The 27,922-nt window shown below is 38.1% G+C and overlaps 1 protein-coding gene across 1 annotated transcript in view; it reads left to right on the top strand.

The window, feature by feature from the left end:
- LOC131029832 (cyclase-like protein 2) overlaps positions 1–27,922 on the top strand; it is a 175,804-nt gene that overhangs the window by 112,306 nt on the left and 35,576 nt on the right. Inside the window, exon 5 of the mRNA XM_057960484.2 lies at positions 7,091–7,161. Coding sequence (XP_057816467.2) covers positions 7,091–7,161 — 71 coding nt within the window. The remainder of the gene's footprint in view (positions 1–7,090; positions 7,162–27,922) is intronic.

Below are 27,922 nucleotides of genomic sequence, written 5' to 3'. Positions count from 1 at the left end.
TAGAAGATACGGTGTCTCTCTCAATCCGAAGAAGTGTATATTTGGAGTAACAGAAGGAAAACTTTTGGGACATGTCATTTCAGAAAGAGGAATCTCCATTGATCCTGAAAGAGTAAAAGCTATATCCACTATCAATTTGCCAGCGAGCAAGAAGGAACTCAAATCGTTTTTTGGCAAGATCAACTTTGTCAGAAAATTTATTACCGGATTTGCCGAGATAGTCAGACCTTTGAACGAGATGCTGAAGAAGGACGCAAAGATTGAATGGTCACCACAAGCCAAAAGGGCATTTGAGGAAATAAAGAAGGCAATCGCAGAAGCACCAGTGCTAATTAGTCCTGATTATCTCAAGCCCTTCTATTTATATTCCTTCGCTTCTGACTACACTTGTGCCGCCATTCTCACCCAGAGAAGTGAAGAAAGGGACGAAAATCCAATTGCATTCATGAGTACCCCGCTGAAAGATGCAGAACTCAGATATCCCAACATTGAAAAACAAGCATACGCACTGGTAAAGGCCGTTAAGAAATTCAGACATTACCTCCTAAGGGCCAAGATTTATGCAATAGTGCCAGATGTAGCAGTCAAGACTCTTCTCATGCAAAATGAATTAGGAGAAAGAAGAGGCAAGTGGGTCGCCATTATCCAAGAATTTGATATTGAAATCCAGCCCATGAAACTTGTTCGAGGACAAGCTTTGGCGTAGACATTGGCAATTGATGGACTAGGATTAGTCCAGCAAATTTACGAATTAGAGGATATTTCCCCTGATGAATGGTACAAAGATATTGTGACATACCTGCTTAATCACAGATGTCCTGCTCGCATGACACCCACGCAAAAAAGAGCACTAAGAATGAAGTGTCAACATTACATGCTTCAAGGATCTGTTCTATATCGCAGAAATCATGAAGGAGTATATCTGAGGTGTGTTGGCAAAGATGGCATTTTTACGTCCAACACCTCATCTTTGACGTTCAAGATGGCATTTTTACTTGGAATTTCGAGTTTAATGAATGAATGAATGATGGATTAAAATCGCTCAACACACCTCTCTTATATGGGCACTCATCCTTTCATTTCCCATAGGCCGACTTGAAAAAAAATAGGCCAAAAATAAACAAAATTAATAAAAGGAGAGGCCGACTTGATAAAAAACATTAAATAATACCCCAAGCGCTCTAATTTTATTTTTAATTTAATAATAATTAATTTTAAATGCCTTTATAATTAAAAATTTCGATTTTTTAGGCTCAAAATTAATTATTAAATACCATGCGCTTTTATTAAATGTCAATTTAATTTCAAAATATTTCAAGGTTTTATCGAATTTGGCATTTAATGCAATTTTGAAGGATATTGGCGCCCAAGCATGAAAAATAATGGATATTAACAAGATCGCTCTGGTCCCTTGGAGAGGGACAGGAGCGCCTATACATTTTAGACCTCACACTTCTTGTTTTTTACGTCCAACACCTCATCTTTGACGTTCAAGATGGCATTTTTACTTGGAATTTCGAGTTTAATTCATGTGATCTTTGGGAAGAGCTTGCCTTAAAACAATTTCACCCTGGTCCCTTGGTGAGGGACAGGAGCGACTTTTGTCTTTGTCCTTGATCCTTGTCTTTTCCAATCGCCAAATCAAGTTGTGAGGTAGGCAATGATCATTATTGTTCGTTCTACGCATGCTTAACTCGCTTTTTGCAAGGCAAACTTGACCCTCTTAAGATTTTCGCCCTGGTCCTCCAGTGAAGGACAGGAGCGATTTTTAACATTTGAGCTTAGGATCGTTGATTCTTGGGGCAATTCTCTGTCCATCGTTTTCCAAAAGGTGTTTTCCATCTTGTATCACCCTGTCTTGGCGTGGCTTTGAAGGGAAATGATTGATTTTATAGAAATCGCCCTGGTCCTCCAGTGAAGGACAGGAGCGATTTTTGGTTTATTGCACAAATTCATGATCACATCAACTTCCAATGACCCTTGAGGCGTAAAACATCATTCCCTATTCCATCTTAAGTCTTGGAAACAAAAGTAGCGTTCCAAAATGTTAGGCTATTGGGCATATTTGAAGATTTTGCTCTGGTCCCTTGGTGAGGGACAGGAGCGCCTTAGCCCATTTTCATCAAGTTTCGTGATCTTTGCAACTTCATTCCTCCTTAAAACACTTTTAAATATCATTCCAACCTTGCGCCTTGGTCTGGATTCATCCAAATTTGGAGGGGAAGACTTGACAATGTGTTTTTCACCTTGGTCCCTTGGAGAGGCACAGGAGCTTCATTTGAAAATCGCCTTGGTCCTTCAGTGAAGGACAGGAGCGATTTTGTCACTTAGGTTGGTTTTCTCCTTTGCAAGCTACTCAAGTTATATTCAATAGACAGAGCACACTTACCTTGGCGTCTTCGAATCGTAAAATTACTTAAATCTTGCGAGGATAATGCAAAATTGGAATTCAAGCTCTGGTCCTTCAGTGAGGGACAGGAGCGATTTTTGCTCTTAAGGCCAAATCCTTTTACTTTTCACTTCAAATTTCCTTCGCTGAGGAAAATATCATCTTTTTACACGCCATGAATAAAAGCCCAAGTCCAAAAAAGGTCCAAGAAGGTGTGTACAAAGAAAATCGCTCTGGTCCCTTGGTGAGGGACAGAAGCGAAATCATCCTGCTAGGCAAATTGTTCAACCTTTCATTGTTTTTGACTAAGCCTGGATGCTCCACTACGCTCATTTCATCCTTCATTGTGTTATTAATGCTTCAATTTGGTTGACCAAGGCCAAGAATGACCTAAGTAAACCATTTCGCCTTGGTCCTTCAATGGAGGACAGGAGCGAATTTGCCTAAAACCTTCAAATTTCATCACTTTCGATTCTTCAAAATCTTCAAAATCTTCAATTTACGTCCAATCATATCCTCTGGCGACCTTGCACAAAACAATAAAAGGAAGTTAGAGACAAATATGCATTTAAACAACATTTTCGCCCTGGTCCCTGGGAGAGGGACAGGAGCGAATTCTCCTTAAACCTTCAAAATTTCATCATTTAATCACTTTATCGTGCAGGATTAGGTCATCTTCAAGGCCAGGGTTAGTCATCTTGCTTCCAAAAATTTGGTCAAAACTTACCCAGACAAAATATACAATTTACCCTCAAAATACTAGCACTTAGACAAAACTTTGAATTTACCCCAAACAGAATCCTGACTTAACCTAAGACAACCTTGACTTCAGGAATCCATCTTCAGGAGGATGCGTAATAACTTTCAAAATTTATTTAGACAAAACTTTGAATTTACCCCAAACAGAATCCTGACTTAACCTAAGACAACCTTGACTTCAGGAATCCATCTTCAGGAGGATGCGTAATAACTTTCAAAATTCAACTGGACTTGTCTTAAAAAACACATTCAAAAGAAACCCTAGGGGTTTAGACCTAGTCCAAACAAACCTCACTCAAAATCCTAAAAAAGCAGAGAGAAGAGCGGGCAAAACCAAGCGAAAAAGAGGGGGTCCCCATTCTAATGGGGCGATGTGTGAAATGGTCACAACAGGTAGTTAGGTGTTCTTTGTGTGCATTGAATTGTCTATCTGTTATTTGCTACAGTCTGATCCTAAAACTAACACATAGGGGATTATCTAGGGCCAAGGGGAATAGATTTGATGATAGTCTTGGGAGGAATCCAAGTATTCCCCCTACAGCCTCTTTGTAATGTTCCCATTTTGAAATAGGATTTGACTACGTGTAATGACCCTAATATTATTTCATATATGTGCTCATTATTACTTTAATTATTTCGGTATATTCTTATTATTTTATTATTCCCAAATTACTATTAAAGAATTATCCACAATTTATTATTAACTAAATATATATTATTTTACAATGCTATCCACAATTTACGATTATCTAAATATTACTTATAATTAATAAAATTATCCATTTTTTATTATTATTAATATCCTTGTTTATTCATATTCATTTCCTTGTTAATATTCTTGTTTATTAATGATACCCATATGATACTGTCCATCTGTCATGCCCCAACCCTTTAATCAGATGTATTAATTCCTTTATACTATAAATATCAATTCCTAAGTCTTAATCAACCTTGCTGATGTTACACAATCATCGTATGCCAGTATACATATTTGTCTTAAGCAATATTATTTATTCCTTATGATTATAATCACTCATTACCATTATGATTATTACGGTTATGACTATTTACCCATTATGATTATTTAATTACAATATTAATTCAACAATATTATTACCTTATTAGCAACTAACATCAGTTACGTATTAATAATCTGATCTTAGGAAAAGATGATCTGTAGTAACCCAACGATCCTATTAGAATTAACAAATCTATTTAAGTCATGCAATGTACCAAAGAAAGGAGACATTGGTTGGATAGGAAGGAACACATTTTTAGCAAATAATAGTATAAGAAGGCTCCCAACCATTTTGGGAGGGCATCGGGGGAATGGAGAGGAAAGAAGATAAAAAGGAATACGGGTAGGAAATAAAAAGTGGTCTGCAGTCATACTGACTGGAATACATTACGGTATGAGCTAAGTCACAGGATACAGCGATTTTCATGGATGAGGTTCGAATTTAATCGAATTTCAAACTTCTATAAAAAAAATTGAATTTAATCGAATTTCCTCTATAAAGCACTGCTACCCGCCTCTAAACACAACTCAGCTGGTCGTGGGTATTCTTTGTATATGCTTTGTATCTATTGGGTCATGGGTGTCTGCAACTGCTGGGTCGCCCTCAGATTTTCTCCAACAAGGGTCACTATTCTGATAATTTATTAGAAGTATAAATATATTTAAAAATAAACAAAATTATAGAAGGCGAATTTTATCCGATTTTTTTTTTGAATTTTTCCCTTGTCGAATTTCATCCGAATTTCATGGCTGTCGAATTCGAACCTTGTGACTTAGGGTATGAGCTTTGCAATTTAATCTAGTAAGATTGATACATTATGATATAGTAAATATAATACCATGTTGTTTATATAATAGGGTGCTACTAATATAATATAATAACTGTCACACTGTTAATGTAATACAATATGTTAATTCAGTCACATATTAACATAGTAATATGGTTAATCTAATATAATATAAAGATGACAAATAACATAATGATGTTAATAAAATCTGAAGCTCACAAGGTTAATCAAATCTGATATAATATTGCTATATACTAATATATTAGCAATATATTACTACTATAATGATACCAATAAAATGTGGACAATTCACACATAGGACTAAGTAAATCACTGGATAATGCCATATTGAATTTAATTCTTAACCCATAGATTGCAGTGATCTGTTTCTTCGTTTTTCTCTAATACTTGCTAAGATAGGGATTGTGTGTGGGAAAGGCAGAGTAAATTGGTCACATGGCGAAAATTTCCCAAGACAGGTAGAAAGCCTTGAGGGAGCCGTGTGTAGATTGTGTCATGCGCCCTTGGCACCTTAAATCTTCCGTCCTACAAGGTTTAGCAGAATAGGGAAGAGGAGTCTCATGCAGTCTATGGGAAGTAGACCATACAACACAAATTAACAATCTATTCATCTTAATTGAAAATATTTTAATATTTCATTGTTGGCATAAGTAAATAACAGATAGGTATGGACAATATTAGCTATGGTTGGAAAATATAAGAAAAGTTATTTTGTATAAAGGATGAGCTACTTTCCATAAATCCTATAATTATTGCCAATTTATGTTTTTTAGGGTTAATTTAGGATGGGTTCATTACAGTCTCCTAATATCAAATGTTAGTAGAGTTTCTCCCATGGAAAAATAGTAATGTGCATCTATTTATTTAACTTAGGCTGCTGACAAGGGGGTGTTCCTCGATGCTGAAATGTAGCCTATCTGCTCCATCTGGAATGACTTTGATGGGTCCAGTACTTTAGTAGTAATATACATAGAGGAACACCATCACTCTAACTAGTCTCCCTCCCTAGTGCTTGAGTAGGCTTGCATGATCTATGCTAAAAGTATCATTTGTTTCCTGGTGTTAGAAGAATGGACTGTGTCTCTGACACTTTTCCATTGACTTATATTTTTGTAAATTTAACCATGTCAACCTACATTGTTACCTCTTTATTAACTCTCCTAAGGATCAAAACCATCATCGTCCTTCTTCAGGAAAGGTCCTTAATAGGATTTGAGACGTCTCATGGGGGAATGTCTAGGGGTGATGAGGCTCGGTGTGGCAATCCTAGATGGAAGATGAGTTCTTCATCTGCAGCCTCTTTTAATATCGAAAGTTGACTAAACCTCAGGCATTGATTTTTTTTATAAAATAGTAACGTGTCATCTTATGACTTAGACTGCAGGCATGGAAAAGGCCCTTGATGCTGGAATGAATCATACTACTATGAAATGAGATCGAGGGGTTTTGGTTGCTTCAGTATTAGTGCACATATAAGAAACATGATCATGTTCATTTGCTGTAATGAGTACATGAGTATGTTTGTGAATATTCTATTTCAGTTTTTCCCATGTGTTGTATGAAGGGACTGTGTCTTTGGCACTTTATTGACTTTATTTTTGGTAAATCTAACCAAGTAAATCTATGTTCTTAATTCTTTTTAACTCTTCTGACATTTCAAAAGGTGGGTGGATTTTTCTCAATGTGATAAACATAAAATGTAATATGTTTGTAATCTTTAGTGCTCAACTAGGTTTGCATCTATTCGAACTCTAACCATTTTTTCCTTTTATTAGTCTAGGGAGTGAGTTTCCGGCACTCGTCCTTTGACTTGTGTGACAGTATGGCTACAATTATCATGGGAATTAGTGGTCATAGTTGGGGGCTACTTCGTGTGTAAAATGCTATCTAGGACCTTTTTAAAAGTTTATGGAAGGTTAAAATGATACTTAAATATTTGATGATGCTTCGATATTTCTACTTGAGCATATTCTTAAGGATTTATAGAAATTGACTTGAACAGTACACGTTTTTATGGATCTATTTGTTTTCGAAGCACTAAGTTTCTCAATATGGTAATTTGTAGATTATACTGATTTCAGTGCTTCTCATTTATGTTGTTTATTTGAATCGTAGGAATTGACTACCTGTCAGTTGCAGCATATGATGATCTGATTCCATCACATTTGGTACTTCTTAAAAGCAAGGTAAGAGGTGCAGCTTCATAGTTGGAAAGTTGAAGCACTGGATTTGATTCTTATGTTGCTTGGCTAAAATGATTATACTTGTAGCTTTCCCTATTCATATATCAGTTTCTGAATATAGATGTCTCTTCAGATTATTTTTAAATAAAGGTAAAAAATAAATAAATCTGAAAACAACTCTTTGCTTGCCCTCATGCCTGACTCTTTATCTCCCACTGTGCAATATTTTTATTGAAAAATTAGATGAGGATTTTAAAGGTGGCATTACTATCACATAAACAATGCATTAGTAACTGCCAAAAACTGAAATGTCAGAGACAGTCTTTGTTGCTTTCAATACATGTAAAAAAGGTTGAGCCAATGTCATACACACAAATACATGCTTTTTCCTCTTCTTTGTTATCTGCATATGATGGGAAAATAGAAACAAGGATGATGAATCAGGTTCAGGAGTAAGTAAAGATATATGGACTTGGTATGGGGAATGGTCATTGATAAATCCGTCTATAGATGAGCACACCTTGATGGTCATTGGTTTCTCCCACTTGAATATTATGACATACTAATTTAGAACTTTGACCTATAGGGACACAAGACTCACATTGAAACAACATGATATAGCCAGAGTGTGTGCATATTTTTAATTGCTGCAATTTAAAACCAAAAAGAGAACAGAATTTAAATAAGGTAGAAAAAGCATTCAAAAATTGCAAAAAAGTGAGTTCTTTCTACCCTTTTCCTGTTGTATCCCATGTTTTTCAATCAACTTTGTTTTATTTGCCTTTTTATTATTTATTCACAGTTTTTTCTCTACTCTTGTTCACACAATGATCAGAAGTGATTCAGAACAGAAAAGCAACAGGGATGCTTCAAATATGAGCACTCATGTTTCATTTGTGATTTCTGCTACTATCATCCAACCAATTTGCCAAGCATAGTTGTTTTTTGAGAGGTTATGTGAAGATTCTATTGGTGCCATCTTCCAAAAACTGATAAATGCAAATTTTAAGTCCAAACAATATGGCTAAGATCAAGCACATACAGAAGCAACAGGTACAATCCAATCTGCTGAACAAACAAGCCAGCAAAACTTGAAGGATTGTAGAACATATCTTACAAAACTCAATTTTCAAAACAATTTTCTTTTCTTGTGAGACATTAGAAATCTCTAAGTGGAAGCTTGCCTCCCAGATAAAGATTTCCTATACAAAACCATAATCAACAGAACATCCGCTTCAATGACAGGAATGACACTGGCAAATTCCAAAACCTAATGAGGAGCCCGACACTGAAGTAACTGCAGGCTGCAGACCCACCGATGACCCAGAAATGGGCAAAGGGGCCAAGGAGGGCATGCAATAAGGGCAAGTCATTGAAACATCCAAAGACAGCATAGGCTGCTGCTCAAGCAAAGAGGCTGAGTTCAGAGGAGATAAAAGACTCTGCTGCTTAACAGGTGAAGGAGGCACTTGCGACTGCAAGAGGCATCAAATCAGAGACAGCCATATGAAAATCCACTGGCGAAGAGGGAATTTGAGAAGCTTCAAGAATCACACTGGACAAAGGAGTGTTGGAGGGAGGAATTGACACTACTGAAGGAGGTTTTATTAAGGGATTTAAAGAAGACTCTTGAGAAACCCCACCAAGGCATCACAAACCGAAAGATGATGAGGCCTTGCATCCTTCCAGCAGGAACCCTAACGAGAAGCTTTTTTGATTGACTTTTGTGCATTTCTCTGCTATATGACCAAGGCCACAACAAGATCAACATCCAAAATCCAACTTCTCATAATCCAACCTTTCTTTCCAAACATGTCTTGCGCTTTGAGCTAGATTTCTGCTGACACACCCTTTAATAAATCCATCTTAATCTGGATGCAAGAAATAGGTGAGTTGGGATAATGCATTAGTCTCTGAAGAGATGGTCAAGAAGGTACCAAGAGAGTCAATCAATTGCCTTTAAATAACAATTGATCCAAAACTCTGAAGCAAGATAGGGCAGTCTGATCCAAGCTGGAAGCATGAAAAAAGATTCAGTAAGAGGGTTAAAGGAAGAATACCAAGGTTTCATTAACAAAGAATCCTTTCCCCGAAACTACCTCCCCTTCTCGATAATAGCCATCCTGTAATTCTTGGATTCACAAACAATAATAAAAAAATCCTATGCACATGGGTAGATATCTAAAACCGTCAAGAGAAAAGGTATCTAATTTTAGGATATCCAATCATGGAGGTCTGATAAACCAGGCCAAATATGGTTGAACTTTCAGATCAAACCCTATCTGTGTAATGTAGCTCTTTATCCATTACATCTTATCTCAAATTGATCATGGGGATATCCTTTGAACATCAAACTGCACAAACATGCTTAGCAGATCTATGGCTATCATCTGTCAGTGCAGTTGTACGCCTAAGAGGACCGACAACTGCCACAGCTGCCACATAAGAAGATTCTCTCAATCCACAGAGGGCAATCCTGCACAAATTCTCTATCCAAACCCTTATCCGCCTTTAAAGCAGGGTTTGCAGGAAGCTTCAAACAGAGGTGACAGCAGGAGATAGAAATTGCAGTATAAAGAAAACACTTGCATTCCTAGCATCTAATGCCACCACAGGCACAACAGGCATGTGGGAGCTCTTTGGGAGAGTTAAAATACCCACAAACAATACAATAGCAGAAGCCAGGCAACCAGGTGCAGCAAGGGCCACGGATCTAGAACTAACAACAAGAAGAACTGAAGCCAGATCAAAAGCATGCAAACTGGCCTCCTCATGAAGAAACATTATTGGGTTTTTACAAAAAAAGTGAAACAGAGCAGCTGCAGTCTCCAGGAGCCATCGGGAGCATATCAATTTGCCACAAATTAACCTTGTATGAATGATTAATGGTTGGTAAGCTATAGTTTTATCCTAGAGACTACATATGATTGAACTGTAGAGCTATCAGCTATGATAATAATTGTTTTGCTTTGTGGCTAATGAAAATTATTTTTAGGTTTGTATTGAGTAAATTTGTTCATAGGCTGGCTGGTAGATTTAAATAAAGTATAGGCTTCCTGTAGGTTTATTATTTTGGTTTATAAGCTATATGCTCAACTTGTGTGCTTTATATTTGGCTTGTAAGTTCACTAATAGACTAAACGTAGCAGCAGCCTGTAGGCAACGATGTTCCAAAAATAAGATGATAAAAAACCAATATAGAATTTTCATGAACATCAAGTATCAGAGCACAAGCACAACATCATTAATGATATTCAAAACAACATGAAATTGGAAGTTGAGCATTAAATGAGCAGTCATCTCATTTCTTCATAACAATTGTTTTTGCTGAGGCAAGAAGGATATATTTTATTGACATCATCGATACAAAAACAATAAAGAATTTTCAAAAACAAAAGTGTAGGACTACAAGAAATGCATCATAAATGATGCTTAAAACAACATTGAATGATGATTTGAGCATTAAATGAACAGTCATCTTGGTTCTTCATGACCATTGTTTTTGCTCAGGTAAGAAGTATCTCTTTTGGTCAGATCATCAATCCATAAATTAACATCAAGTATTCATATAGTGCAGCTATGTCCCTACTCTGCTTTCCAATGTTGATCTGTAGGTCTAGTGCAGCTAGGGCCTTTCTTAAATTTCCAAATGAATTGTTTAGTTGATTAGCCGTTTGCTTGTTATTATAAATAAGTTTGCAACATTAAAGATTTTGCCATGTACTACAGAGTATATGAGTTTGATCTCAATTTGGATGGCTGTTGCGAAGCTAGGCATCACTTAGTTCAATGATTTGGAAGGGATATTCCAATGTGAAGAAACATATTTTTTTAATAGAAAACTTACATCATGCTTGAACTTTCGTTCCTATGCTGCAAGTAGAAGGGGAAGAAGTTGCCATTGGAATAAATATCTTTTTGTTTTCAGTTCGTGTGAAATTTTGGTTCCTATGCTGCAAGTACAAGGTGTAGAAATTTACCATTGAGAGTAATAATCCTAAGAGGAATGAAGAAATGGTGGAGGCTTGCTATTGATAAAGAAATCAAACTCATTTGCAGTAAGGATAGTTGACCTTGAAAACTTACCAACAAGAAGGGAACTTGTTGGGTGCAAATCCGACTATAGGAGTCAGGACAATGCATAAATTAGATGGGGCAGCTGGCAACTACAAGGATAGGTTAGTGGCCTAGGTCTATAAGAAGAAAGAAGGCAGACTGTGAAGGAACTTTTCGACACTACTTGCTGGCAACACCATTCACATTCCATGTGGACCATCAAATACTCATGTACCTTGTCAATAAACCGATCATCCAAGGTAGGGTGAGCAGGTGGCTACTCTTCTTGCAGGAGTTCACCTTCACTATCATCGTACGGCCCGGGAGGAGTCATGTTATTGCAGACCAACTCTCTAGAATCAATTTCGGAGAACCTCTAGAGGGGGTAAATGAAGACTTCCCAGATGCTCACTTGTTCTAGATAGCGGTGTTGCCCCCATGGTACGAAAGCATTGGGGAATATCTGTCTACCTCGACATTCTCGAGGGATATGCTATTGAGTGAATGGCAGACGCTGGCACTAAAAAGTAAAACATTTCAGTTGATTAATGGCCTACTGCATAAGATGGGACCCGACTGGAGATGTGTAATGCAAGAAGACATTCTAGGCATACTCAAGGAAGCACACGAAGGGTTGGCCAAAGGCCACATGGGACTTGACACCATTGCATGGAAGGTTCTCCTGGTGGGGCTATGGTGGCCAACCCTACTCATGGACTCTCGAGAATGGGTCGTGTGATGTGACACATGTCAGAGAGCGGGCAAGCCACTGAAGAGGGATTTCATGCCTCTGTTCTCGTCCTAGCCGTAGGAGTTGTTCGAGAGGTGGGGCCTCGACTTTGTCGGACTCCTGAAGGTGAGCAACATGCATAGGTGTCGCTATATCATAGTGGCCACTGAGTACCTTACGAAGTGGGTGGAGGCAAGGGTTCTCCCAAACAACACCGCCATCAATACGGCGAGGTTCCTATACGAACAAATTGTCACAAGGTTCGACATCCCAATCCAAATTACCAGCGACCACGAAGTACACTTCGTGAACCAAGTTATTAGGACTATGATGGTCGAATTCAGGATATTTCAGAATTTGTCAAGTCCATACTACCCCGAGCAAATGGTCAGGCTGAATCTACCAACAAGGTGCTGGTGTCAATTATCTATAAGTCCTATGGGATGGAGTAGGAAGGTTGGGAGGATCAGCTTCCATCCGTACTATGGGCGTATCATACAACCTATAAGGTGACAACAAGTCACACATCCTTCCAACTCATGTACGGGTAGGAAGCGGTGGTACTAGTGGAGTACACCGTATCGAGCCTATGGATTGCAGTGGAAAACTGGTTGGATGACGTTGAGAGTTTCAATGAACGTCTCTTGAACCTGACAAGACTGGACAAACGGCGGATGATGGCACAATGGGCTACGGATGTTGCCCAACAGAGAAGGAAACTCTGGCACGATAAACATCTTCAACGGATGAACTTCCGGCCAAGCTAGTTGGTTTTGAAATATAATGGTCGCAATGAACTTCAACCGGGGAAGTTCCAAGTTCGTTGGCTAGGACCTTGCAAAATCCGGGAGGTAGGGGCAAACAATGCAATTAAATTACCAACATTGGAATGATAATCACATCTGAGACCCTGTGAATGGTTCCAAACTAAAAATTTAAAGAGAACATGAAAGACCTATGATTTCCATCAACATGTTGGGATACGCCACCAAGGGGGATTGGACAATCAGCCAAAGTGAAGCACTTGGGGACCCCGTGATCATGGAGAAACCTTATAGGCTTGATGAGAATTGGGCTGACCTTGTCACATTCTTGGAGGAGAGGATGGTGTAGAAACACATTGAAGGTGTTGCAGTGCCCCACATACACAAGCACCTCACGAATGCGTACTTTGATACCCCAGCCTTGTGAGTAAGGTATGGTAGACACTGGATGAGGAAGGCTTTGTATGAAGGGGCTCGACAAGGGTACATAGCCTATGAGGTTGATGAAGAGGGTGAAGAAAGACGATGGGAGGAGGTGGTTGCTAAAAAGAAGGAACAATCAGAGGAGGTTGAGGAACACTCGGAGGAGGAAAACGACCTTGCAGAGCATGGCGCAATTCTCAACCCATGCTTAAAAATGGTGGTCAAGACAAAGGACTATTTCATTGCAGACTTGCATTTGGGGGATAGTGAGCCAACCTCCAACTCGCTCTGGTGAGTAATTCCCAATCGTGTCGGTCCACCACAAATTGATGGAGAAACCGTGACATGGTACCAACAATATGGTGGATGGTACAAAGGGGTGGGACCAACACCCTGAAAATAAAAGATTGTTATAAATTCGCCCACCTTGCCATTCAATGTCCTTTATGCAGTGGGAGAAGGCGAAGAAATACAACGGTGGAGGCACAACTTTCATCCAAAGGGAAAGTATCATACGGTGGTGAGCCTGTACGGAATTTGTAGGCAAGAGTCAGTTCGTACATCGTACGGTATCCAAGGCGGGTGAAGCTAATAAAACTAGGCACAAATTCCTTTTCGTACGGAAGTTGCAACGCGAGGAGAGTTTAAGAAGACAATTATGTACAAACAAGGCCAGAGATCCGTACGAAGACTGTGATGAAGAAATCCATATGAAGGAGGCAATTCAAAGTAGAGAAGTCATGCATGTTGTACGATGTCCATATGAAGCCGTGTAGGTCGTACGAAGTTCGTACAAAGGATGAAGGGCATTGAAGTACTTGCAGACCATACATTGTATTGTGGGAGGTGAAGTAGGGCAGCTCGCACGACAAAGGAGAAGTGTGTACACCACGAGCAACCTGTACAATGTGTTTCCATATGACGAAATACAAAGTTCGTACAAAGGAAATCTGTAAAGTTGCATAACTCGTTTGTAAAGAACACAGATTGCACCAGACGTCATACGACAGCCGTACGATACAAAAGGAAGATAAGGCCATTCGCAACCAAGTCCGTATGTGATAGAGGGTGAAGGGAGAAATCCGTGTGGAGAAGAAAGAAGCCTGTACGTGGTAGTAGATGAGAAGGTACATTCGTGCGACGTAGGGAAAAGAAGGCAACTTGGAGGGAAAGCTTGGTACAACAAAGTTGGAATGGTAAGGATGAGTTTGGGCAAACCCAGTCAGGCGAAGGAAGGAGATCATTATAATAACGGTCATAATGGTCAGCCTAGCAATAAAAGTCACAAGTGCCAAATTTCCACAAATAGAACCATTGCGACTGGAGCTAGTAGTAGTGGCAAGAAAATCTGGTGGAAATTGCAATTTGACGAGGGAGTAACTATGGAGAACCTCAACTTCGAGAGTGTCTTTGGCCTGGAGTGTCGTACCTGGTGGGATACAACTCTAGACAACCACCCCCTAAAGGATTCCCTCTAGAAAGTAGAAGTGGCTATCCCTATTCAGATGCCAATTTTTTAATGTTCGAGAGTTTGAGCTAGTTTTGAGAACCCTGGTGGTAGGATACGACTGCCATGCGCACCAATCCGTCGTCCAATTCCAGGGATGTATAGTTACAGTTTCTTTCAGGCCCTTAGCATTCCAGTAGGTGTTCGACATTCCCAACCGAGGTGATAAGGTGGTGAAGGAAGCAAAGAAGATGACCAAGGAGACAAAATAATTTCTTCTGCAATTATTATGCAAGAGTGATTTGACTCCACATCAGTGGGAAAGTTTATGGACTAGCAATAGTAATTGGGGGGTGAAGAAGACCATCAGTAATTTTGAATGGCGATGTTTAATGGACTTGGTGAAAAGCCGACTCACGGGAGCCATTCGAGCTTCCGACATTGTAGTTTGGATGATCTCCCTCGTGAACGACATTAGAAATGGGAGGGTATATAACTGGGCACAGTTGCTTGCAAAATAGATACACGATTTTTTTACCCTCCAGCACAAGACATTTTATATGTGTCATCACGCCATTGGATTGTTTTTTGACACTCTCAGATTGCAGGTTGATCCAAACAATCGAGGAAGGTTTCACCCTCAGAGCAGAGTTGACCCTACTAAGACGCCCATGTTCTATTGGATGCACTTGGACACCCTCACAGATGATCCCATCAACAACCAACCACCCTTGAGGAAGAGACGAAGACAAGACACTGGGTTGAGTGTGGAGGTGGAGGCGGAAGGTGAAGATACTTTAGAGGAAGAGGAGGAAGATTCAAACGAAACAGAGTGTTAGTGGGGATGATAGTTCTAGGATGGCCCCGCACACGAGTGACCAAGAGGAGGATGCTGACGAGTGTGGAGGAGCGGAGGAACACTCGGCCATGGAGGACACTATAGCTGAAGGGGGTGTACCTGGAAGTTCCCCAACCACCGAGAAGGTCATGGCAAGGGTAACATTTGCACCCTCAGCTATCCCCTATGGCACAATTGTTGCCAAGTAACCAAGTAAGGGTGCCTGCAAGCCAGGTCTGGATCACTACACCGCTGGGTGAGGCGAGGCTGGTTGCCATCTTCTTGCAGCTCATCGATGATACTCCTACAACAGTTGCACAACCATAGGATCAGGTACTTGCCGAAGGGACGACGAGGGGCACTACAACTGAAGGGTCGATGAGGGGTATCACGACCGAAGGGGTGACAAGGAGTACTATGGCTGAAGGGGCCACAAGGGATACTATAGCTAAAGGGGATACTACAGGAAGAGAAGCATATTGATAGTTTTCTTAGCTGCTTTGACATAAGTACGGATACCCCTTCATCACCCAGTCTTACATTAGAGCCCTAGAGAACACCAAAGAAAGGTATCCAACAAGAGAAGAAACCCATCACCGACTTGATAATAATTGAAGAACAGAGCACACACCATGGAGGTGAGGAAGATGCACTAGGAAAGGGGACAAAAGAAAGAGTCAACACATCTAGTGGACAACCATCACAAGAGGGACTTGTTCAGGTTTCTAAACATGACTCAGAGGGTGCCCTTGGTACCATTCAGAGGTAACTTATGGAAATGGAGGGCATTGCTACTATCACTTGGGAAGTGGCTGAATTGGCAAAGCGGGTGGATATTGGCATAGTACCAGTAGAAGCAGACAAACTCCTGGCATTCATGAGGAGTGGTTGTGAGGAGGCATTTCAACAACACTTTAGAGCTGCAGGTTGGCTAGACATTGAGACACCAAAGATGACAGAGTTGTGGCACTAGCCGCCTATGGGGGAAGGGCCAGGTGGGGTATGGGGAACCCTATGGAGTATGGAGAGCTCATTCCGGGCAAGTTTTTATGAGTTGTAGAAAGCAACCCACTCGACAAAGGAGTTAGAGGCTGGTAGATTGGTGACAATGGAGGAATTGATTCAACAGGAGCACCTCACCACGGGTGGGAGGGAATGGAGAATGGCCCTCGAAGCAGAATTGGAACAACAGAAGGTGATCATGATAGAGAGGGATACACAGTTGCAAGAGGCTGAGGGTCGCATGGTAGCTTTGAGTGGAGAACTAGAGACCACTCAGAAGGATCGTATGGAGGCTGTTCAATTGGTGAAGGTGGCTTGAGAGTGTCAGAAAGTTTCTAAGAGGGACCTTCGCATTTGAGCTGACTAGGTGCAGCACCTTCTTCAACAACTTTCTGCATATCAGAGCACCCCTGCACCGACTTCTTCAGCCACTCCAGGGACGTCCTCTCATCTTCCCTCTTCTCAATAGCTTATTGATGACCAGTCACATTTTGTTTTTTCGTCTAGAAGATGACTTCTTTTTTGGGGAGGCTGATGTAGATGACATTTATGCTGCGCTTAAATAAATTATATTTGTTATGTTTTGTTATATGGCAATGTAATGAACTGTTGGTTCCCGTAGGGATAGGTAGTTGTCATTGCCGGCAGTTGGCATTCTTAACCAATCGCCAAGGGTATATGTACTGAAGATGGTACCAAGAACAAATGGTTGTTGTTATTGTACTATTCAGTACATGATGAAATAAAGCTATATCTTTTTTCCGTAAATGTTCTGTTAATTGTTCTGTGAATGATACCCGTCGTTCGTGTACTTGTTACATTTTGTTTACTTTTGGTAGTCTGAGAACTCACCCCGTAGGGAGTAAACAGTGGTAGCCCAACAAATCCTTCACTTTTTAGGCCAAGTATACATGGAAGTTTTTGTTCTTAGAATGAAGGAATACAAGTTAACATCTATCCTAATGGATATAAATGTGTTATTTGGTAATTTGTTTAATCAGATGCTACAAACAAACCAAGAATAATGTATTTGGTTTGGTATGCTATTCTAATTCTTGACGAATCTAGATAGTCATTAGAAACTATTAAGCAATCGAGATTATTGCAAGGCACATTGCTATATGATATGGAATTTGTCCATAATTACAACCTTAGATTTAAGGTATTTGCATTCAATTAGGATAGGTTGCAGAGATAATGAGGGGTCTAATTAAGGATACTACATCAAGAAGCAACCCACCCAATGACGTTGATTCATTGATTGGTGTGAAATACAGGGGTTGCCATGAAGCAATATATAACAAATAAAGGTCTTTGTAGATGGGTAAAACATATATTAGTTTACATTAGTCACATTGTGTAGTTGGCAATTGTAGTTATAACTCATCAGTTAATTATAGTGGTTTTGGATAGTTGCTAATGGTTGGAATTCTTTAGCAACTGTTGGCAAGTTTAAATACTTCTCTTGTAGTTGGGACAAGAGACCACATTGTTAGAAAGAGTTATTTATTCCAATTTTTGCATGAAGAGCATTAATTAATAAAAGACAATTGTTATACATTCTCATTTAGTATGTTATTCTCTTATTTTCTTATGTAATCCAATCATACGTATAATTTTGCTTACTTATTAATTGTACATTAGTAGAACAAGTAAACATTTGGCACCTTTGCCTTTCAAGGACTCGGGTTTAAATGATGAGACAATGGGACAGGTCTTTAAAGAACTTGAAGAGTCTGTCTAGGAAAGAGAGGACGAATTCACCCAAGACCTGGAAAATTTGTGAGATATATTGGTAAAAGAGCACATATGGAAGGAAGCTGCATGGAGGCAAATCCCACTAGAGGTTATCTGTGAAAATTTGAGACTAAGTGAGGAAGTAGACATACTCCTTAATCATATGCCAAGACTCCTTGCAAGGAATTTGATGCTTCTTCAAGATCTTTTCGTTGAATGGGATTGGAATTACAAAGACAACAAATAAGATGACACTATGAAGATGGAAGCCAACAAGAGGAAGAAGAGAGAAATACAAAGCAATGTTGTGTCTCTTGAAATTAATGCCCTTATATCCAAACAAAAATTAGAAGATATAAGAAAAGGTTAAAGAACAAAACAAAAGTTAAGTCGATTGCTAAGAATGGTATAGCAAAGAGAACAAAGGAGTAGACTACAAGAAGCACTTGAGGAAAATACAGCCATATAATTGCCAAGTTGGAACTCATCCCAAGAACATTGTTGAAGTGAAAGTGTAAACCAAAGTTTGTGCCTCAATCAGGTAATTAAAACAGTTCTAATACAAGAAATCTTACATGTGTAGAGTGGAAAGAGATAGCAAGACATTTACCGTTCTAGACAAAGTGTGGACCTATCTTTCCAACCAAGTAGAAAAACCTATAAATGAAGAGGAATGGGAAATAGAGTCCAAAAACTCATTATCCATAACCACAAGAATAATATTTGAGGCATTGAAAGGCTATTGATAAAAGAAGAGGTGGTTGAAGGATGTGAACGTAAAAATTCTAGTCAAAGGCACATAAGAAAGGAACTAAAGGCTATGGTATGTGAAACATTGAGGTAGGACGAGTTGAGGTTTCCCACATGATTGAGTGCAAGGGAAGCATTGGAGCATTTGAATCAAAACCTCTTGATAAGTCAATTGTAGGCATTAACATTGCATTGAAACAAGTTGGTGACTCCCTTGTCAAGTCCCAATTATTGAAACGCAAAAGTTGCCTAAATTTGTAGGCAATGGGTCGAAGGAACCTATAAGACATTGCAAGACTTGTGAAACTGTAAGAACCTTTCACAGGCTGTGTTTATTGTCTCTGTCCGTTTAGTTGAACCTGGTGCGTTTGTGTTGCAATAGCAATTGTTTTTGACAGATAAAACAGGTTTTGACAAGATATGAAGGAAAAAAGCAACAGTGCTATAATCTAGAAATTTATTAATTTCAGCCTGAGGTCTCTTATAACATTCAAACAACACTAATATTCCATGGAATGCTAATAGAATAATTTCATAGGTAAATTACTGATTTTCAATTGGAAATTCATCAAACCCTTGCTTGTTCATGCCAGGAAATTTATGATAGCAGCTTACTGTTTATTCAATACTAACAAGAATCGCCCATGCAATAGCTCAAAGTGTCGACCTTTAGTAATTATTCCATGATTTTTTAGAAGCAGTCTCCCAGCTATCTAGGGTACGGCTTCCAAAGCAGGTCAAATCAGCAACCAATCACTTCAGAATTTCTTTATTTCTCCTCTAGCTGTAGTTATCAAACCCTCTTCAAAGAACAATGGCTCTTTATCCAATCTGCTCAAACTTGGTCTCTGAATGAAACCAACAGTAACAAAATCATCTGGTATTTCATAGACTCTAATGTTGTTGCACAAGAATCCAATGTTTCCTTGAACCGATACCTCCGATCACCAGCAGAATAATCTTCTGCTGAAAACCCTTGGCCAAGTCTCTTCTTAGAGCAAAAATCATAATATCTTCAATCACCTCCCCTTTTCAAAACCCAAGGCAACCTTATAAACTTTCCAAAGGATGAATTAGGGCTGCAGCCCTAATTGGTGCAACTTCCCAAGTTGCACGATTTTATCATTTAAAAGATGTTTAAACTTTTAATATTTCTTTTTGACTATTGAGGCATCAAAAATAAATCATCTCCAGTCTAATATAAAAAGTGGCCCCATCCGATGAGAAATAGACCCTCACTTAAGTTATAACTTAAAGTGACTTAATAATATTAAACATTAAAGTTTGCCACATAATATTTAATTAAAGTAATTAAATATTGTTATCTCCCTAAGTATCCATCAGAATTGCCTACCGTCAGAACTGGAGACTGCCAAACCATACTCTGCCATTGCCCAACCCAACTGGCTAAAAATAGCAGGATTGCTAAAAATAGAAAGTATCTCAAACGGAGTCCTGGAGACCTCAAATGAAAGCCAGTCCTGTAATGCTCACTCTGAAGATGAAGAATTAATCTCCAGAAGACCCTCTAACCAACCTCATCAGCCTACGAGGGTCAGTGATAGGCTAATCTACCCCGCTAACAGATGTCAACGAGTAGGGAACATCACATAAACAAGTTGGGCATTGAATGGCCAAGATGATGGAACCTATTTTCTACAATCCTCCCCAACAACCTTAAGAGATTTAGCTATTGAATGGTTACATAGAAGCCGACCTAACCTCCAAAACTACATGGAAAAAATTAAAGAAAGCTTTCAATGAAGAGTTCAATTACTACGAGATGATAATGAAATAGTAGTAGAGATCTATAATACAAAACAATGGAAGCATGAGAATGTGATAGTGTACAATCAAAGGCTCAAAGAGCTCTTGGTCAAATTAGAAGACGGATTGGTGGACAACCTCAAGAAGAGATGGTTTATTAAAGGCCTCATTCCTTTGCTACAAATGAAAATAAGGTATTACTACCATCTTCCTATATGGAAGCATACAATTGGGCCATATATATAGGGATGAAGAAAAAATCTCATATGGCGAAAGAAAAATAGAAGATGATGAGAGCTCGTTTGATAGCAGCAAGAGTGAATCAAAATAATACAAACACTCTGAAGAGACATGCTTTGGATGATGAAAGTACTCAAGGTAGTGAAAGAAAATTAAAGGAAAGCAAAATGTAAATGTGAAGAACATACTAAAACTAATTGTTTGAAGAAATTGTTTTGTGAGATTTGTTAGGTCTTGGGCAACTCAATCGAAGAATGCCTATACAATTTGAAAACCAAGAGCACATAAGTACTTTTCACAAAAGGCAAATACTCCACTCCACTAGGTACAAAGCTTAAACCATAAAATAATAGTGCACCGGATACTGAAACAAAAGATCCAATAATAATAGATTCAATAACAACAATGGTGGAAATAGGGTTAGATTCAATATGATTCAAAAGGGCGTCCTATTTTACAATGTAGATGATGCAATGAGTGGGGGGCACTTTGCTTGAGATTGACAAGGTAATCAAAACAAAGGTGGACTCTTGTGCAAATGGTGTGAAGTAGGAGATCATGAAAATAGTGACTACCCAAAACAAAAGTAACTATCAATATGATTGATGTAGAGCAACAAGACAATGAAGTCCTAGCAAGCACAAGAGCACAAACCAAAAATGAATTATATTTGGACTCACATATGGAGAAAGAAATACTGCACAATGCAAAAGTTGAAATGGATTAAGTTGTGGCAAAAGAATGATGGTACTCTAATAAGAATACAAGTATTTCCATGAGAACCTAGCTGGATCAAAATATTGTAAGGCTAGTATTGCAAAGTACCATACCCATGAAGTTGACAGATCTTTTGCAAAGCATGCCTCAAATTTTAAAGGCTACAATTACTACTATAATCGAGAGTAACCAACAAAGAGGAATGAGCTGAGAAAAAGGCAAAGATGCAATAGTGGAACCTCTATTGCATGATGATCAAGTAATACATGTTGCCAATATCAGTAATATGAACAAAAGACTTGCCATAGTTCACATTGAAATTCTTGAAAAGGATTTAATAGACACAATCATTGATGGATGATTGGGAGTGATCATACCTTTCAAAGATACATGGAAGAACCCCAAGAAACTCATCATCTAGCCACCAACCTTCCGATTGGTGGGTGCCGATCAATAAGGACTTAAAGTTTTAGGTTCCCTCAATGAACTATCTTTTTGCAAGACGAACAAGCAACAATGGAAGAGTGAGATAGTTCATTGAGGGGACTTGTTTCATCTAGGACTTGTAGAAGTAGGTGACAAGGGTGAGATTTGGAATTTTGAATTGAAGAAGCAACAATGGAAGTGTGAAATTGAAAATTGAGAAAACAAAATTGTGAAAAGGTGAAGAGACAATTGAAAGAATTGCAAGCATCAAGTCAAATCCCGTTTGTATGTTCCAAACACAAGTCAAACTTCCTGTTCAAAATCTCCGAGTCCATGTTTAAATCCTCATCAAAGTCATGTTTCACTTTTGAAATCCCAAATCCGGGCTTGAAAAATGGAAGGGTAGCTTGAAGGTCTGCCCTACAATGCATGAGGATGTCTCAAGTCCAACCTTCATGACACGGACAGGTTAAGTTTCCAACCTCTAATGCATGCATTGGGTGTAAATCTGCCTTGTAATGCATGCTCACATCAAAATTACGAAACACAATGCATAGACAACCTCAATCCCCAACCTAGAATGCAAGAAGCGTCCCCAATTCCGACTTGCAATGCATGAGATCTCTTCAAGCCCGCTACAAAATGCATGAGCAAGGTTAATCCCTGCCTTGTAATACATGAACTCCAAGAAATTCCGACCTGAAATGCAGATCACATCCTGATTGTTGCTTTGAAAAATGAAAAGACAACGATGAAATTCTGCCTAGCATTGGGCATAAATACATGAACAAACACAAATCCTGCCAAGGTGCATGAATAGATAGGCTGACTTACATAAAAAAACCTCTTCAAAATGTGTAAAGTGGCTGACATGAATGAAAGACTTTAAAACAAGGTGAAATGTGTGGTGAATCGTAAGGGAGGTTGACTTAAAACATTAAGTCCTTTAAAGAGAAAAGGTGCAAGCGGTTGACATAAGTCAAGCGGCTGACTCAAATATGAAACGCCAAAAAAAAAAGGAGGAGAAGTTACAAATTTAAATTAATTGCCTACAATCATAGCAGACCCTTGCTAGGATACTTAGAGTGTGTATAAAAGAATGATCCAATGAAACATATCCTCACAATTCAAATTCAATCCAGTCCAAACAATTCACAAAGTAGAACAGCGAATTCAGGAGCAGAGGTTCAATTTCATTGTTAAAAGAATCAGAGTTCAAAGATAAATCAGAAGCAAAAGGTGCATTTTTGGTGAAGGAGATCACATTCAAGCCAAATAGAGGAGCATGGAATCATTTTCACACTAATGTCAAGCAATTCTAAGTGAAGTTAATTCAAATCAGAATGATTGCAGCAGTTTAAGGGAGTGAATTCACAGCAGTTCAAAATCAGATCAGAGCAGAGGAGAAATGAATTCATCTCAGATAGAACAGATTCAAAGGGTTTATGAGGCAATTTCCTAGGAATTGTTGATGTTGTTTCATTGGAGTTGGATTATCATGAATTTTCCTTCAAAATTTCTTCAATATAAATTAAGAACCCAAGACCTTGAACTCTTAATCTTCTTGCAATTTATTTACATGAGATTTCATTCATTAATCATAATCTAAAGTATATTCTCTCTCTTCATGTGATTGCAAGGAAGATGATGAAAGTGGATGGAGTGGAATGAAGAGATTAAGGTCCGAGTTATGCAAGGAAGTGGATTGCTCTATGATGAAGGATATCCAATTTGAGGGAAGTCATCAAGGCATTCAAGGAGGAGGACTTCGCAACTTCAGCGATGCAATTACAACATGGAGGATTGCTCTACAATGAAAGTCAACAATGTGAGAGAAATGAAGGACTGGCATATCTAAGGAAGGAGGATGGTGAGGCCACATCAAGATATTCAAGGTAGAAGACAAAGAAGACTTTACAACATGAGGGACTCTACAACAAGAAGGAATTGCAAGCAGATAGTTTCAGAAGAGTTAATCAAAGTTAGAAACTCATCCGATGGAGAATTGGTCAAAAGATAGTTGATGTTGAGTATCAAGAGATATTGTTAGAGATGCAATGACTTCTTTGTGATGAAGGATGAAAATTTACAAAAAAAGCAAGCTGAGGTGGCACCTACTCATCTCCACCAATCACATAATGACAAGTCAGCATGTTCGAATTCATCAAACCTGACTCATCAAGTGGACATGTGGAAGGCATTAAATACAATGTTACAACCTATTTTCTCATTGGTCCTTTCCCTAAAAGGATGTACATTCAAAGTATTTTAATTTTCTCATTGGTTTATATTAAATGTTTGTGGTGGTAATTATAACCAACTCCACTTAGGGTTTCTTTGAATTATCTTGGCCATTGATTTACAATCAATCTGGGCGCTTCATTTTGTAAGTCAAAGTCTATAAAAGGCTTGGCCTTTTCATTTGTAAAGGTTAATAGAGAAGTAGTAATAGAGTAGAAGTCGTAGGAGGAGTAGATAAAAAATTGTTGCCAAGACTATGCTGGAATAAATACATGATTTTCATTGAAGATATGGTGGATCTTTGTGTGTTGTTTCTACATTTTGCATGGTTTTTTCTTTTCAAGTTTTAGTTAAAGTCCATTGATTTTGATGGAGAAATGTGAAGATATGTGATGAATTTCTTGGTTTGTACCATTTGTAGTTTGTTGATTGCAAATTGCACTGTATGGTTAGCCTGAACCTCATTTGGCAATAGTTCGATTGTAGATGTTTATTTGGATTGTGCCAATATTGGGTATTATGGATGGATGCTTGCAATATGAAAATCTTTCACTACCTTAGAAGATTGGACTCTTTCTATGGGTTGTGAGCTATCTTTAGTTAAGTAGAAAGTAGTTCCATAAGGAATTTGTCTATCTAAACACTATCCATTATCATCATTGACCTTAGGTTCTTAGATTAGGTTCTCTAACCCTTATCCCTTTTTGTCTTTTATTTGAAGTTCAAATCAGTTTAGTATTCAAGTTCCAGTTGCTTTGTAGATGTGTAAGTCCCTTTGTGAGAATAGCAAATCACATCATTGCACTGAGTCTATCCATTGCAGCATCAAGAGTTAACAATTGTAAACCTTGGCGTTATCTTATTTGATCACATTGTTTAGAATTTGAGGTTTCCTTGTTCAAGAGAGGATAGAATACTTGGTATTTTATTCTGTGTTGGAGAGTGTCACAAAACATGCATCAACACTTATGAAGGTGGGTTAGCTCATGGCATCTATCACATGCGTGCTATTGGTTAAATCTCACTAAACTTAACGATAGGGCCAATTACTTTTTTTGGTAGAGCATGCTGCCTAATTGCTATCATTCCTGGAAGCTATTGCTAAGTTTAGCTGATAAGAAGGACATAGGATTTCCAATTCAGTGCATCACTATGCTTTAAGAGAACTACTATTCTCTTCGTGTGCCTTGGTAACCTCTCTTTCTCAACACTAGTTGTGATACCATAGAGTTGGCTTCTGTGTATGTATTAGTTTTGGCATTTTGGTATTTAAAGGGTACATGACAATGGATCTAACACAAACTGTCCTAGAGGTTTTGCATATCTTAGACTGGTGGCCTAATCATATTAACACATAGGTTGGTTCATTTAGGTCCTATGCATAATCCTTTGGGATTCAAGTGTGTGATTTCGCTAGACAAGCAAGTATAATGTATTCATCCCACATAATTTGGATTACAATTGAACACATACATAATCATTTACAAACATACAATTAAACAATCATCGTGGTCATTTAGCTTAACTACACACCCACATGATACAAGGTAAACTCAGACCAAAAAATCATCTGATATTTCTCATTATGAACATAATTGATTTAGTTTAGCTTTTGGTCTATGAATTTCTTTGATTCACAATCATTCATATTCCAAACCGTTCTAGTTTCTGCTCTCTCAAGTCTTAGTGATGATTACCTCTAGTTGTAAAGCACTAATGTATTCTAAACAATAATTTTAGTAGCTTTTCATGAATCATGCTAAGTAGTGCATTAAATCAAGAGTATTTATATGTCAACTAAAAATTTATGGATGCTAATAGTTCAATTGCTTATAGCTGAGACTATACTGACCTTCCCATTCTCCCTTCTTTATAAACCCTAGTTCATTCTTGTCTATTCGCTTATTGATGTTAACCATAATTCTATTTATTCTTATCAATAACTGTTATCACACATTAATAATTCTAAACTTAGCTTATTAAATCAACCATACAATAATCGCCTAATTCATATATTGTTAGTATAACTCATACATTTAATTAACAGTGATTCCCTCTCGATCTTTCCTTCCTATTACATCATCTTTAGTCTATTTGAAGTTTTGAACTACAACATGACGGACTTTTAAGTCCTCAAAATTTAAAGGTTTGTTACTATTTCTTATGCATGAATTGGTTTATAAGACTAGAATTTGCATGTGGTCGGTCTATTAACCAGCACCCTCATTTTTCCAACATTATCTACAAACATTAATTGATTTCTTTATAGAGTATTAAAGTTTCCTTTATAGGAGTAAAATATTATAAGAGAAGATATGCCTGTAAGTTTGTGACTATGTGTGCACAGGTTATATCACCTTATAATCTGTCTCTTAAATTTGTTCCCAACAATCTTTGATTCCTCAGATCAAGAGAGATGATGATTGAACTAATACAATGCTATTTTTGAATTTTTTTGTACACATTTCGTTCTCCACTGAGTGTCCACCAACAGTGTGGTTTGAAGGGTGGAATTTGGTCATCAATAAGATTAGACAGGTTGAGAAAATTGGACAAATTCATCTCAAGGTATATGGTCAAAGACCTCTAATTCTAACAGCCTAATTGCAAAATTTCTTGTGGAATCATTATAAGAGAGAATTCAGTGGTACTCTGCTGCAACTGAACAGTCCAAGCCAGGAGAGAACTTTAAAAAACCAAAGACTGAGGAAGACGTTTAACATTTGTTACTCTACATTTAAACTAGAAGGCTAAAGAATGCTATATTCTAATGCATCAAATTGAGGCCATGGGACTAAATGGCAAAGACTTCTCTTGACTGTGTTCTAGAGATCTCTTTACAGGTAGCAGCAATCTCAAAGTTCTAAGCAAGGAGCCAATGAACAAAAGCATATGATCAGATTTAGTTCAGAATGAAATAAGCTTACATATTCAGCATCTACCAACACTCAATACCAGAAATATTCAGAAAGAATAAAAACTTACTGAGATATTGGCATCACATGCACAGTTACACATTGGTACATAATTCCTAAAAGAATGTTGAGATAAGACAGAATTATAGAAAGGTTTCCCTTCATAGTTTAAGTAAAACTTGCGGAAGATCTATTAGAAGCTATGTGTGGTTGATATTATAGGCTTCAAAGTGCCAGCAGATTTAAACAATATCTTTTGAAACTCATCCTGGATTGTATCGAGAGGATGGAGATAAAACAGCACTAATGGAGGATTCATGACATCTTGGCCTAACCAATATTACAATACTCAGACTTGGCAAGCTGATTTTTGACCTAGACTCTGACTAGATGCTTAGACTCCACAAATTGAAAAAATCATTAAATATAGATATTTGAAAGGATTTAAATCTTTATCATGCACCCTTCAATAAATTAACTTTAAAGACACAATAAACTAATCAAATAGAAGGTACTTTGATCATATATGCAAGTATATATCAATGATCAAGTATGAGTATAGAAGTGGATTTTAGCTGAAGGAAATAACATTTTAAAACATATAGATATTGCCAAGTGTTTTAGATGTACAAAACTTGTGGAATATGATATCTATGGCATCAAAAACAAAGGTCACAGTAAAGATTCATGAACTGTGGTACAAAGGAGCTT

This window comes from Cryptomeria japonica, chromosome 6, assembly GCF_030272615.1.
Source record: "Cryptomeria japonica chromosome 6, Sugi_1.0, whole genome shotgun sequence".
In the NCBI taxonomy this organism is placed as follows: Eukaryota; Viridiplantae; Streptophyta; class Pinopsida; order Cupressales; family Cupressaceae; genus Cryptomeria; species Cryptomeria japonica.
The sequence above is the reverse complement of the archived record's forward strand: the minus strand, read 5'-3'. Positions and strand labels throughout refer to the sequence as shown.